Source organism: Caretta caretta, chromosome 2 (genome assembly GCF_965140235.1).
Source record: "Caretta caretta isolate rCarCar2 chromosome 2, rCarCar1.hap1, whole genome shotgun sequence".
Lineage (NCBI taxonomy): Eukaryota > Metazoa > Chordata > Testudines > Cheloniidae > Caretta > Caretta caretta.
Window position 1 is genome coordinate 187,028,981 of NC_134207.1, and position 14,762 is coordinate 187,043,742.

The following is a 14,762-nucleotide window of genomic DNA, read 5'->3' on the forward strand; positions in this document are numbered from 1 at the left end:
GATGCATTCAGTGGAAAATACAGTGGGGCGATTTATATACATAGAGAACATGAAACAATGGGTGTGGTCGCTCGATTACAGACCTAAAAGTTGCAATTCTTCAACGAAAAAAACTTCAAAAACAGACTCCAAGGAGAGACTGCTGAATTGGAATTAATTTGCAAACTAGATACAATTAACTTAAGCTTGAATAGAGACTGGGAGTGGATGGATCATTATACAAAGTAAAACTATTTCCCCATGTTTATTCCCCTGCCCTGTTCCTTGATTATCACTACAAAAGGTCCGTCCTTCGTCGTCCCCCCCCGGTAATAGCTCACCTTAAGTGATGGTACAGTGTGTATGGTAAAACCCATTGTTTCATGTTTTCTATGTATATAAATCTCGCCACTGTATTTTCCACTGAATGCATCCGATGAAGTGAGCTGCAGTTCACAAAAGCTTATGCTCAGATAAATTGGTTAGTCTCTAAGGTGCCACAAGTACTCCTTTTCTTTTTTCAAATACAGACTAACACGGCTGCTACTCTGATATCTGCTATGTTAATGGTATTGGCCTTCATAGGAAACCAGCTGCAGACCCCCTTTGCCAGGCTTCCATGTGGAAATTAACAATCCCCAGGCATTTTTCAAAGAAAATGTGTGAAAGTGTTTGGGGCCTTGTTCTCTACTGCTCGGGGTCCTGCATAGTCATTCACACCAATGCCAAGGAGGAGGAAATGCTCCCCTTAGGATGGATATTCACTGTGCACAGATAGAAATGACCACACAAGTGCAAGACCCCCAGAGTGCCAGGTGGTGAACAACCAGAACAAAAAAGTCCCTGCCACAAAGTGTGTCCAATCTATTGCCCCTAAGTTGGAGCACAAGATACAAAGCAGCGTAGGAATCAGGATGTTGAGCTCAGTTTAAAAAAAAAAAAAAAGTTCTGGTACCCCAAGCTGTGTGTAACCTGCTGCTAAGCTGATAACAGCTAATGTATAGATTTGCACCATCACTCCCCTTCTTCAACCCCGCTAAGAGAACTGGAGTCTGAAATGTACTGTACAAACCCCAATTCTGGCTGCTTACCCTTTGAAAGCTAATCTAACTTCATGGATTGAAAATTCCGCAGCTGTTGTTTTTTGTGGGGTGTAGAATTAAAGTTCTTGGGGGAAGGAATGATAGTCTGCCATTTATTTGGGGGGGGGGCAATATGTGTAAATTACAATGGAACCTTCTTAAGGTGAAATTGGTTTGTGCAAGTCTGACTACTACAAATGCTGTATATTTTGTAAGTGGAATTACCAGGAGAAACCTGTAGATCTTAAAAGCATGAACATATGCTACTATGGCATAAAAGTCAGCAGCCTTCTGCTCTTCATGATTCAATTCCCATGTGTACTACACAGAGCCCTACTGATTCTACAGAGTCTGCCTACGTTAGGCCCTACCTCCCCATCTCCACACAACATGTTCTACCAGCCTAGCTCTGCTAGTGCTGTCCCAAAACGAAGAGATTTTTGCAGGGCTCAGCCTCAGGCATGGATCAGAAGGAAGATGGGGTGGAGTCAACCGTTTGGCTCTTATCTGCTATGCACAGCTGCTGCTTGATGAGGTTCAAAACCCTTAGCTAATGTAGAAATAGACCAGAGGGAAAATGGAAGGTCAAGGTAATTCCAAAGCACAAAGTTGCCTTCAGGCTATGGAAAGGTTATTCTAATGTCCCTTGCCTCCTGCTGTGTGCATCTAAAACCAAGACCTATGATAGAAGGGGTAAGGAGAAGGAAAACATCTAACTGGCACAGTAAAAGCAAGGTTTCAGAGTAACAGCCGTGTTAGTCTGTATTCGCAAAAAGAAAAGGAGTACTTGTGGCACCTTAGAGACTAACCAATTTATTTGAGCATGAGCTTTCGTGAGCTACAGCTCACTTCCTCGGATGCATACCGTGGAAACTGCAGCAGATATTATATACACCCAGAGATCATGAAACAATACCTCCTCCCACCCCACTGTCCTGCTGGTAATGATGATCACTTTAGATAAGCTATTACCAGCAGGACAGTGGGGTGGGAGGAGGTATTGTTTCATGATCTCTGGGTGTATATAATATCTGCTGCAGTTTCCACGGTATGCATCCGAGGAAGTGAGCTGTAGCTCACGAAAGCTCATGCTCAAATAAATTGGTTAGTCTCTAAGGTGCCACAAGTACTCCTTTTCTTTTTAGTAAAAGCAAGGCTATTGCAGATTTCAATAATACTCTGTGCTCACTATGTGAATTATAAAGCCATTATTTCTATACTGCCCTGAAGGCTGCTTGTCAGTATCAGCTTCGTAAGATGGATCCCAGCCTTGAAGAGTTCGCAATCTAAAACAGAAAACACAGAATAGGAGCAGGGAGAAAGGCAGTAACATCTAAAACTCTTCCCCAATTGCCGTAATATATTTTCACCCAACCCTTGCCTATATCTTTTACAAACTCCTTAAGATCAGAACATTATTGTTAATACTGTTATGAAGATTATCAAAGGATTTATCAATTACTATGGAATAACCTCTGGTTACACACAATTATATGTAAACATCTGAAATCATGAAACTGACCAATTTTAAAACCCTCTGGCCAGAAAATGTACCATGAATTTGGTAGGCCCTAGCTACGAGTTACTCATGTGCAGCACTTCAGCACTGCAGTGATCAATGCAGACAGCAGGACTGCTAATAGCAAATAATTCACAAATCATCAGTTGGGTTATTTTAATTTGCCTACTAGTGGTTTCTGAGCTGTTAGGGTGCAGTTGCTTCCTGTTTCCAAGCTCTTCTCCACAACCAGGAGGGCTGGGACCCTTACTTGTATGGGGTGTGAAAGCTGAGGGTCTGGGCAGAACAAAGGACTCCAGCAGCTGGGACTGGAACCCAAATACCAGCAGGCCTGGGCTTGGGGATAAAATGGTGGGAGCTGGCAGCAGTGTGTGTGCGGGGGGTGGGGTGGTGATTTACATTAGAGCAGTGGTTCTCTAACTTTAACAACCTATGAATCCCTTTCAATTAAATGCCAAGACTCACAAACCCCTTCCTAAAAATGAATTATTTCCAGGGATTTTCTCCTTTATCTGAGTATAAATTATAAAAGTGGTGATCTTAGAAACACAAAATTTGTTTTTATGACATGCTTATTGCACATTATTTATCACTGCAGTATTTTTATTACATTATGAAAATGGCAACACTCTTCCAAGATTTCACTTTTGTAACTTGTATCACTTTGAATGAGCCTGTTGTAAGACAAGGCTCCTATGTTTCATCAAGAGTATCAGATGTGAAACAGCATGAAGGTATTTAAGAAGCCAACTCAGAGAGTTCCTCCTACACAAGCATTCAGGTCTTGAGCAAAAAGTCCAGGCAAACAACGCCCGTTACAACAAAGGTTAAACTTGTTCTTCATAATAATTTTAAAAACAATACTAGCTGCCTATTTAATTTTAAAAACAGCAAGAAATCTCCTCCTCCCTTTCCACCTTAGAGACTAAGGTGCCACAAGTCCTCCTTTTCTTCAGTGTGATAGATATGCATGCTTTGATCTCCTTAGCTCTTGGAAGTCCAGGGTCCCTAGGGACAGCTCTGTCCACCATTAGGGAATTTTTTCCCGGAGAACCCCCTGTCACATTTGGCAAACCCCAGTTTGGGAACCGCTGTACTAGAGGAGTGACGGCCACGTGTTTACTCTAGGACCCCACCCCAGGCACTGCCTCTCCCTGCCCCCAGAGCCCTCCTATAGCTTAGCACCCCCTGCACGCCTGGCTCCCAGCCCAGCCCCAAGCAAAGCCCAGGGGCAGGCCCCCTCCGAGCCCAGCCCCAGCCGCATTGGCCAGGGAGTCCCCAACACTCGCCGCTCTGCTGCCACCTGCCGGCCGCTGCCCACGTGACTGTTGCTAAGCCCCCGGGCCTCCCTCCCGTCCCTTAGGAACCAGACCACCTTTGCCTCACTTCCGCTGACGTTGCTGCCGCTGATTGGCCGACGGGACTATATAAATGAACGTCACTGGCCGCGGCCTCCCTCTTTCGCTCGTTGAGCCTAGCGAGGTCCCCCATACGGCGTTGTCACCGGGTGAGGCTTGTGGAGGAGCAGCGGGGCGGGATCCGGCCTGGGGGACCGTCCGCACCGCGGGCTACGGATCGGGAAGCTTCTGGGGCAGTTTCGGGACCGGACCGGGCCGTGCGGGGGCGGGGCGGGGTCCGGGATGCTCCCCCTCCCCCTCCAGCTCGCCTGGGCCCGGCTCAGGCAGTCAAGGGCCTTTCGTGAACCCCGCCTGCAAAGCGGCTCCCGCCAAGCGAGCGGTGAGCGCGTGTCTCTCCCGCCACTAGCGAGGTGGGGTCGGGCGTCGCTGCTGCTGTTTCGGGGAGCGGCGGTTGCATGGTGCGCAGAGCCGCCGCGTGCCCCGTGCTGGGCGGGCGGCGGCGGCGGGGGGGGTCGCTCCTTTTGAAGGATTAAGCAAAAGCCAAACCAGTGGCAGGGTTGCGGAGTGGGCCGGTTGCTTTTTTTTTTTTTTTTTTTTTTTTTGGTAGCCGTTTAACTGTGGGTTTTCAGTCACCCCTTCCTTACGTGACACCCCCCACGCTAGGGATTGTCGTGGGCATGTAGGGGCCTCAAGGAGTCGAGCCCCGTACTGTGGCAGGACCAAAGCTAGACCCCTGGTTCTCTCGACAGATTTCTGGGTGGCTTCCGGATGTGGACGCCAACTCTTGCTTGTGGCTGCTCTCACAGTTTTTCCTAAAGTTAATTCTGCCCATACATCATACGTGCAGTTCATAGTAATTTATTTATGTAGGGTGTTTTGCAGACACGATAAAAATAAGGTATTGTCTGTCTTTCTTGAGCCTAAACAGAATAGAAACACAAATAAAGTGCTTTGCGTGTTCTCATTTTTTTTGTTTCTTTTGCTTTTATGGTGGCTTTCTTTTTAGTAGGGCTGTCAAGCGATTAAAAAATTATTGTGATTAATTGCAGTGTTAATAGAATACCATTTATTTAAATGTTTTTGCATGTTTCTATATTTTCAAATATATTACAACACAGAGTACAAAGTGTACAGTGCTCACTTTATATTTATTTTTGATTCCATGTATTTTCACTCTAAACAAAAGAAATAGTATTTTTCAGTTCATCTCATACAAGTACTGTAGTGCAATCTCTTTATCATGAAAATTGAACTTACAAATGTAAAATTATGTACAAAAAAACTGCATTCAAAAATAAAACAATGTGAAAGTTGAGAGCCTGTGAGTCCACTCAGTCCTGCTTCTTGTTCAGCCAATCGCTCAGATGAACATGTTTGTTTACATTTGCAGGAGATAATGCTGCCTGCTTCTTGTTTACAATGTCACCTGAAAGTGAGAACAGGCATTCGCATGGCGCTCTTGTAGCCGGTGTCACTAGATATACATGCCAGCTGCACTAAAGATTCACATGTCCCTTCATGCTTCAACCACCATTCTAGGGGACATATGTCCGTGCTGATGACAGGTTCTGCTCGATAAGGATCTTAAGCATAGTGGACTGATGCATATTCTTTTTCATCATCTGTGTCAGGTGCCACCAGTAGAAGGTTGGGTTTTTTTGGTGGTTTGGGTTCTGTGGTTTCCACATTGGAGTGTTGCTCTTTTCAAACTTCTGAAAGCATGCTCCCTCTCAGATTTTGGAAGGCACTTCAGATTCTTAAACCTCGAGTGCTGTACCTACCTTTGGAAGTATCTTTGCATTTTGTCAGATCTGCAGTGAGTGTTCTTGAAATGAACAGCGTATGCTGGGTCATCATCTGAGACTGCTAGAACATGAAATATATGATAGAATGCAGGTAAAACAGCAGAGGACATAGAATTCTCCCCCAAGGCGTTCAGTCACACATTTAATTTTTTTTAAAAATGCATTAATGAGCATGTCCCCTGGAATGGTGGTCTAAACATGAAGGAGCATACGAATGTTTAGCATAGCTGGCAGGTAAATACCTTGCAATGCCAGCTACAAATGTGTGCTGCAAATGCCTGTTCTCACTTTCTGGTGACATTGTAAATAAGCGGGCAGCATTATCTCCTGTAAATGTAAACAAACTAGTTTGTCTTAAAGCAATTGGCTGAACAAGAATTAAGACTCAGTGGACTTATAGGCTCTGAAGTTTAATGAAAAATATACACTTACAGCACAGAATACAATATATGAAAATGTAGAATAACATCCAAAATATTTAATACATTTCAATTGGTATTCTATTGTTTAACAGTCCAATTAATTGACAGCCCTACTTTTTAGACTTGTTAGCTAGTCTACTGCTGTGAAATCATTTTTTCTTAGCAGCAGAGGTGATAGCTAGGTGGGAGGCAGTGAGAAGTGATTAACAAACATACAGATCACTTTTCACAGCAGACTTACTCAGCCCTGGTAAGCTGGGGAACAAATTAAGCCTTGGCTGGGGAGGTGGGCGTGGGGTTGGTGCTACAGCCCTTTGGCAGGGGGATGCAGCCAAAGCCTGCAACCCCATGGTTGGAGCTTGCTGCCTGACACCCCTGGGCTGAGCCCCATTGCACTTGGGAACGTGGGGGACTCTGGCTGGCTCCAGGGAGGCAGGGCCCAACTCCTGGTGGTGGGCCTGGGGGAGGGGCTGTTGTCATGCACACCCTCCCCGGGGGGTGGGGGCTGTGGCTGCAAGAAAAGCCCATGATGGCTGCATGCGAGATATGCTGATCTAGACCATCCTTTACATGTTTGTACAAACTTTAAAAACCTCCAGTGACTAGGATTCCCCAATGTTCTGTTACTTCTGTGTAAGTTTGTGGTGGAGTGAACTGATTTGTTGTTCCAGGTTCCCTGCCGTTACTTTAAAAGGGGAACTTTCACAATGTCCGGAGGTCTCGATGTCCTGCAGATGAAGGAGGAGGATGTCCTCAAATTCCTTGCTGCAGGAACCCACTTGGGAGGCACCAATCTAGACTTTCAGATGGAACAGTATATCTACAAAAGGAAAAGTGATGGTATGTACTTGGCAGTGCTTTAGGACTTACAATGGATGTTTAGTAGCAGCAGCTGGTAATGATGATTAACAGGGTTACATAAGAATGTCACCCATTCACAGCTAAGTTTTATCCTTGAAGAATCAACTCGGCAGAGCGAGCTGGGTTCTATTTCTTCTTGTGCAACATTGAGTACCTGGAGCAGGGGTGGGCATACTACGGCCACATCCGGCCTGCCCCATCCCTGATCCCCCCCCTGAATCCATTGGTCCCAGCCTGGAGCCCCCTCCCACACCCTGAACTCCTCATTTCTGGCCCCACCCCACCCCAATTTTGTGAGCATTCATGGCCCACCATACAATTTCCATACCCCAATGTGGCCCTCGGGCCAAAAAGTTTGCGCACCCCTGACCTACAGCCTCCTCACTGATATGTATATATGACTGAAAGCATATTTTAAAACTTGGGTTTGTACCTTTTCTGGCTTATGATGCACATAAACTTTCACAAACCTTTATTTCCTGCTTATGGTTTTACCTTAGAAATAGTCTAGTCTAACCGGATTATGCTGGAAGATACCTGGAAGGTCTTAGGGATGTTCAACAAAGGTGTCCTTTAGCCAAAATACTCATTAATGCTGGAGTTAAATAGATGCCAACAAAAACAGTCTGACTCCATATCATGTCCCTTCTAAGTTCAGCTTTCACGATTTAGGTAGGTATGATGTCTCAATTCCAGGCCTCCACCTATACCTCAAAAAAGGGGCAAATAAAGACCCAAGTGTAGTTTTTTGTCTTTCAAATCACTTAGTAAATGCTATTGGTTTGTATTTTTTTTCCTTACTGTATTATCTCTCTGCACAATGATGTGTCAAACGAGCAGGAATGGCTTGAATAGAGCTGGCCAAAAATAGGGGGGAAAGTGTTGTGCAGGATTTTTAAATTTGTAACTGGTTTTTGAAAATCAAAACTTTGAGGCTTTTATTGTTAGTTTTTCCCCCAGCTATAATATTGATCCAAAAATGCTTTTTGTCAAATGTTAAATCAATGACCGAACTGAAATTCAGAAAATTTCTACAGCTCTGGGTTTGAATAACAAAATTGTTTTGTGCATATGTGGTGGTCCATTGTTTTGTTTTTCCTCATTATAAGTCTGAACTGCACGCTGTTGAAGCTCAGAGATTAGGCCAGATTCTGACCAATGACCTCTTGAGTGTCGGAAGTGTGCTATAGTGAGTTGCATGGCAGGATATTCGCTAACACCAGGAGAGGTGTTCCCTCTGTGACTGGGGTTTGATAGTAATCGCTGCCACATGCCAATCTAGTTACACAAAAGTGCAGCTCCAATGAGAGCTTATACTTGTTGGTTATTGTGGATGCTGATGTTAACACTAGGTATTTACATCATCAATCTGAAGAGGACTTGGGAGAAGCTCCTATTGGCAGCCCGTGCCATCGTTGCCATTGAAAACCCAGCTGATGTGAGCGTCATCTCTTCCAGGAATACTGGACAGGTATGTTATTTACAGGGCACAAGGCCTGCTTTTGTAGAGTTGTGCTCACAGAACATATGTTGCATGCAGGGCTGTGAGGCTCAGTAAATGGGAAGCAGGCAACCCGAAATCTAATGCTTATTTTGGACACAGACTCTTAGCATTTGGGGCTTGGTAAGAATGTGTGAGTGTCCATTTCCAGCAAATTTCACACATACACAGAAGCTTCAAATCTGTATATTTTGCAGATACAAGTTGAATAGTTCATAGTGTGTTGGTCTGGTCTTTTAGAGCAAGTGTCTTGGATGTGAGGGCTAGCTGACAGTAATTAAGGTAATGACAGATTAGTGACTAAATCACTTGTTTTAGATGGGTTCTCATGCATTCTAATTATGCACATTTCTTTCTTCACTTCTTGTAATCTTGGGGAAAAACCAGCTCCTGCATTATACATCCTTTTTGGAGGCCCAGTATTGCAGCTGTCACTTTTCCAAAGTCCCTTGGGAATCCGTTAACATTGCATGTTGGTAGGGGTTGTTGCTGAATGAGATGGTATCTCTGGGTTTCCTGCGTTGCAGTGCTTTCACATTTCATTTTAGTAATAAACTCTTTATAAGACCTACTTTCATTCTCCAAATCTAGAGATGCTGCCATATGTGATACAGCAGGGAATTTACCCTTCAAATTAAGTCCAGCCTAGCCACTGTTAGCTTTTGCCTCTCTGCATTGGTAGAGATGGACCAAAGTGGGTTCAAATTCATAGTGCCATGATAAGTAGGTATTGTATAGGTCTAAGATATAACCTGATGCTCTTGTGCTTATGAATGGATTTTGTTGTATACTTCAACTGCATCCTGTTAAAACTTGAGAGGTCATTGGCAAGAAACTAGAGTCAGCTCCAAGTGCCAAAAGTGTGCTACAGTGAAGCAGCATGTCAGGATCTTTGCTAACACCAGAACACGGTCTTTCCGTGACTGGAGTTTGATGGCAATCCCTGCCATGTGCCAGTTTAGTTGAGAAATCTGATAGGCTTAAAGAATTTTTCAGTAAATTAGACTTGGTCGTATATTCCTGAGACATTGTCACAGGTAAATTTAACTGAGTTTTTAAACCTGTGATTAAAGTTTTGCTGCAGCCAGATATGGGAAGTTGAAATACTGTATAGAAATTTGGGGAGAAATATCTTGCTCTTTGTCTGTCTTCCGTTTCCTTACACCCTTCACCCTCACCTGGTATTTGTTATAAGAGGATCAGTGTAAATACAGAGGCAAGGTAAATGGTAAAGCTAGATTTAGTAACATTTAAGAGAAAAGACCTCTGGGGAGTCACATATGGTTAGGATTAGGAAGTGGTCCCTTGTTTTCCAGAGTCCTGAGCTGGCTGCTTATTTCACTGACAGATAAAGTTTTACTCCTTCATTTCAGTCTTGCAGAACTGGGAATAACTGAATACAATTCCATTCTGTTTCATGCCAGAGCTGAGTTGCCAGAGGAGTTCACTCAGACAGTGGAAATTAAGATCGAAAGAGTGTCATTCAAAAATACATATCCTCTTTGGTTGCCACAGTGCCACGACAGAGATTGTCAATCCAGCTGTGTAATCCTGGTTTTGTTTTTACTCCCCTGGTAGCGTGCTGTTCTGAAGTTTGCTGCTGCCACTGGCTCTACACCAATTGCTGGACGTTTCACCCCTGGTACCTTCACAAATCAGATCCAGGCTGCCTTCCGTGAGCCACGCCTTTTGGTGGTTACAGATCCCCGGGCTGATCATCAGCCATTGACTGAGGCATCTTACGTTAACATCCCAACCATTGCTCTTTGCAACACAGACTCCCCGCTGCGCTATGTGGATATTGCTATCCCATGCAATAATAAGGTAATTGCTCTAGTATACAGTGCTTTTCCCTTTGGCACTCACTCTAGATCCATGGTATGGAAACCTTAGTATGCACTCTTTCAAAACCCTATCTGCAGAGAAGGGCTAGAAAGTAGTGGTATATCTAATTTGGTAAAAACCAGTTAAAGCCTTTGGCATGGGGCGGGGGAAGATGGTGTGAAGGAGGGATTGAACTGCACACTGTTAGAGCTTGGAGCTGAGGTCAGTTTCTGGCCAATGAACTCTCAAGTGTAGGACGTGTGCTACAGTAACCTCAGCAGGATTTTTCGCTAACGCCACAAGGGCCTTTGCAGTCCAATGAGTGGAGTTTGATAGTGATTCTTGCGACATTTCTTAAATGTGAGAGATAAAAGTGAAGCACCAAGATGGGTCTTCCAGCTGATGAAGAAATTGCTCTGGAAACATCTGCACTCACTCTGGAACTACCCCAATGGTGAGACTGAAGGGAGCAGGAGCCTAGGATGTTTAGACCCTTACCTCTGAAATTTGTTCATATCTAAGTCAAAACTTGAACATATTCAGAATATGCTGTAACTTACGTCTGTTTGGTCAGGCTTTCTTAGCTATGTCAGTTCAGTTACCCCATAAACATACTACTCATGTCTGTTCTTAAAATCTTGATGTTTTTGGGGTGTCTGTGGGGTCTGACCCTCATAAGCCAAGAGGATGACTCTCACTGAGCCATGTACAGTCTACCCAGGTGTTAGTGATTGATCCATACTAATGTCTGCCATAAATAGTACAACTGTTTGTTTCTACATTCATGTGGTCTTTTCACTGTTGATCTGAAAAGTGAGCAGTGCCCAAAAGAGTTGCCTTTATCTTGCTTTGTGAAGGACCCTCAGGAAGGGTTTGTGGGAAAAATAGGCATTCGTCAGTTCCAAGAGCTTGTGCTTTTAAGCAGTTTGGACTTGGTATGTCCATTTTGTGCTCTTCCTTTATAGATTTCAGCTACGTATATCTCTTTTTTAAAAGGACTGGTTTTGAACCAAAGGTTAGACACCAGTTTGTGTTTCAGGGGGCCCATTCAGTGGGTCTGATGTGGTGGATGCTTGCCCGTGAGGTCCTGCGTATGCGTGGCACCATCTCCCGTGAACACCCATGGGAGGTTATGCCTGACCTCTACTTCTACAGAGATCCTGAGGAGGTAAAAACTTCTGGATTGGGTTGGGAGTGTGCATGTAGGGGAGGGTATGGAAACAACCTTGCAGGTCACTTGAGGGCAGTTTCATCTGTAATACAATCACTAAAATAGTTAACCTCAATTTTAAATGGTCTTCAATCAGTGCAAGTTAACGAATATAGGAATGTACTCCCTCCCTCTGAGATTCTCACAATCTTGTGTCTGGTAGATTGAAAAGGAGGAGCAGGCTGCAGCTGAGAAGGCAGTTACCAAGGAGGAGTTCCAGGGTGAATGGACAGCCCCAGCACCTGAATTCACTGCTGCTGCAGCTGCTGCTGCTCCTGCTCCTCAGCCTGAGGTTGCAGATTGGTCTGAGGGGGTGCAGGTACCATCTGTGCCTATCCAACCATTCCCAACTGGTGAGTTTTTTGAGAAATGTTTGAAGGAAGAGTTGATGGCAGATATAGAATTTCTTATGTGGGGGATTTTTTTTTAAAGATCTGAGTTGGTGATAGTCAACTGTATGAAACTTTGGAGATGTACATAGAGCTCTGACTAGTGTTCGTATGCATTGAGTGAATTTCCTCAGATTTTCATTAGGTTTGGGTGCAGTTCCATAGTATTTGCTAAACATTTCCTGCAGATGTCCTCTGGCTAGCATGGCTGAGTATTGGGAAGTATTTTATATATTCATCTGGGAAATTTGTATAGATTTCCCTGTCTTAAGAGCCTAAACCTTTGGATCAGTGCTTTTTAGTGATCACAATTGTTTTCCAATGGGATACATGAACAGTCAACCACACTTTTGTTTCCATAAGTGTTCTTGCCTATTCAAATGCATGATTAGATATGCATGTGAAACTTGTTAATAGGTGCACAGAATGAGAGTACAATTGCTGTAGAAGTTCCTGATAGTCACTTTGTTATTTCAGAGGATTGGAGTGCCCAGCCTGCCACTGAAGACTGGTCTGCAGCTCCCACAGCACAGGCCACTGAGTGGGTTGGGACTGCCACTGAATGGTCTTAACTTCCGTACAAGTACAGTGAAAGAAGTAAATAAAAGATCTGTTTCTTACACCTTGCATTTCTGGTCCTCCTTTCTGGTATATTTATGTTGGTGTTTTCTGAAATCTCAATTTGTTACTTTCCAGTTAGTTTCTTTAGACATAGGCAAACTTGAGATGGGGCACTTGCCAAGATTTGGGATGCCCAAGATATAACCTATAATTTTCACTTTGTAAAGTCGTCTTTTGTGCTTTTTCAGACACACATGCTTCACAGAGCACAATAGGAGCCACTCCAGGGAAAGCCAGGTAGTATAAAGAAATCTTGAGGCCTTAAGCACTCCCAAATCCTTTATGGCAAGAGAAGCCAAACCGTGAGACCACTTTTTCCCAAAGGGGAAGAGGGACAGAAGAACTCCGTAGAAAACAGTAGCCCCAATCTACTCCTAAGGTCATATTAAGGGTCTTCAGACCTTCCAAGACAACAGTTTGGGGAAGAGTAAAGACTTGCTTCCAGGCCCCTTTGTTAAGATCCCCAGCAACTGTCAGCTCAAGTTTTCCTTTCTGATCTCTCTCTAGAGTCTAGACTATCATGAAGCAGAGACCCACAGTACGGGAAGTCTCAAAACCGGTAGCTTGTTATACATCGGCAAAAAATGCAACTGTGGAAGGAAATAGAGAAGTCAGAATACTTCAGAAGGACAAAGGAGAAGTTCAGTCACCTTAATTAGCTTGGTTCCATTACAGCTATGATAAAATACTAGCCAACAAGTAAATGTACATTTGGGCATTGATTTGATTTTCCTTCAGGCTGATGTAAGTGACCAGTCTGTACACTGGATCTGTAAAACAAGCAATGTAGAGAAGCCATTTCCTGCAAAGTTGAATAATTTCAAGAGGCAATTTACAGGGCTGGTGAGCCAGGAGTTAATAGTGGCAGTAAACTAGGTTGATTGAATCAAAAATAATCTAGAAACAGACGAAGAAGGAGTAAAGACAGAAGTTCACTGACTGTCAGTACTAAAAGCCTATATTCACATTTAACTGGCCATAGATTCTAAACTCCATGGCTGGTAGGATGGGGGCTGTTGAAACCCAGACAGATGGAAAACTGAAGCAATATAAAAAGAAGCCAGTGTGCATTTGTCTCCTATCATATAGGTGTAACTCCTTAAAAATTCCAAATAATGGATGATAGCAGTAAAGGGGATATGTCCATGCATGCTGCACAAACTACCACCTCAGACCACTTCTTGAATGCATACATGAATCTCATCAATTGCATATTGTGCTGGGAGTTAGATATTTAAGGCCTGATGCTAAGGAGAACTGAAAATTGTATCTAACACAAAAGCTGGGAAGACCTTGTGCCCCTTTGTTATATATCTACATGCCCAGCAGTGAGAGATGCTTCTGAAACAAGTGCAGTTTTTAACTTAAGTAGCATTCAGTTTTCTCACATTTTACCATTATTCAGATTGCTTGTTTCCCACCATTTCAGATTATATTTGTGTGGGCATTGATCCAAGCTGTGTATCCTATCTTAAGCCTAATTTTGTTGGAGTGGGGGTGGTGGGAATGAAGGATGTTTTGAATGTTTAAGTAGTATAAGTGAATCTGAAGGGGCTAGAAATCAACTATGAAGCAGGTGACCCTACCAGCCTTTTAATTCAAATTTAACCATTTTATAAGACACACGGGTGAGTGCAGACAAGTCTATGCATAGTCCTTGTCTAGTGGATATAAGACTGTTTATATGGAGCTGTGCTGCTGATGATTTTAGGTGCTCTGATAAACCAATGAGTCTTTGATGTTTAGAGTGGCTTATGCCCTAGAGCCACCAGGCTTGTGAGGTTACAGTGCGTGATTTGATGTATGCAATTCTGTAAGCCAAGCACCAGTGTTCTTAACAAAGTTCAAGGTATGAAGACCTCCAGGAAGTTGTCATTTTGCAGTCCTCAACAATATGATCATGGTTTGTGGCTCCCCACATTGACATAATGGACTCTCTAGCAGAATTGGTGGCATTTTACAGCACAATGTCTGGTATGAAACCAGTTCAGACGGCTCCATTGCCGTTGTGGTAAATCAAACCTGGGTTGACGCTGAGAATTTGTCCCTTTCTCTGTGGACCGTGAAGCTCACCACATGTCCTCTGCTATAAATCCCTCACCTGATGATAAAGTTTTGATAATGTTGGGATGTAACACTTAATATAAGGTAGGGATGAGGTAGTTTTTTAACTTCTGTTGAAGTTTTACGT

General features: G+C 43.7%; 1 protein-coding gene and 2 non-coding genes across 3 annotated transcripts; all 3 read left to right on the forward strand.

Annotated features, from left to right (window-relative positions):
• The first annotated feature begins 3,954 nt into the window (after nucleotides 1-3,954).
• On the forward strand, nucleotides 3,955-12,570 carry RPSA (ribosomal protein SA). The gene is made up of 7 exons (XM_048838878.2): nucleotides 3,955-4,087; nucleotides 6,837-7,005; nucleotides 8,379-8,497; nucleotides 10,106-10,351; nucleotides 11,391-11,519; nucleotides 11,725-11,914; nucleotides 12,428-12,570. The coding sequence occupies exons 2-7, from the start codon at nucleotides 6,873-6,875 to the stop codon at nucleotides 12,520-12,522; spliced, it is 912 nt and encodes a 303-aa protein (XP_048694835.1). The 5' UTR covers nucleotides 3,955-4,087; nucleotides 6,837-6,872; the 3' UTR covers nucleotides 12,523-12,570.
• On the forward strand, nucleotides 8,141-8,300 carry LOC125633105 (small nucleolar RNA SNORA62/SNORA6 family). The gene has a single exon (XR_007355493.1). It is a non-coding gene; the product is annotated as a small nucleolar RNA SNORA62/SNORA6 family (small nucleolar RNA).
• LOC125633104 (small nucleolar RNA SNORA62/SNORA6 family) lies at nucleotides 10,545-10,704 on the forward strand. The gene has a single exon (XR_007355492.1). It is a non-coding gene; the product is annotated as a small nucleolar RNA SNORA62/SNORA6 family (small nucleolar RNA).
• Nucleotides 12,571-14,762: the final 2,192 nt, after the last annotated feature.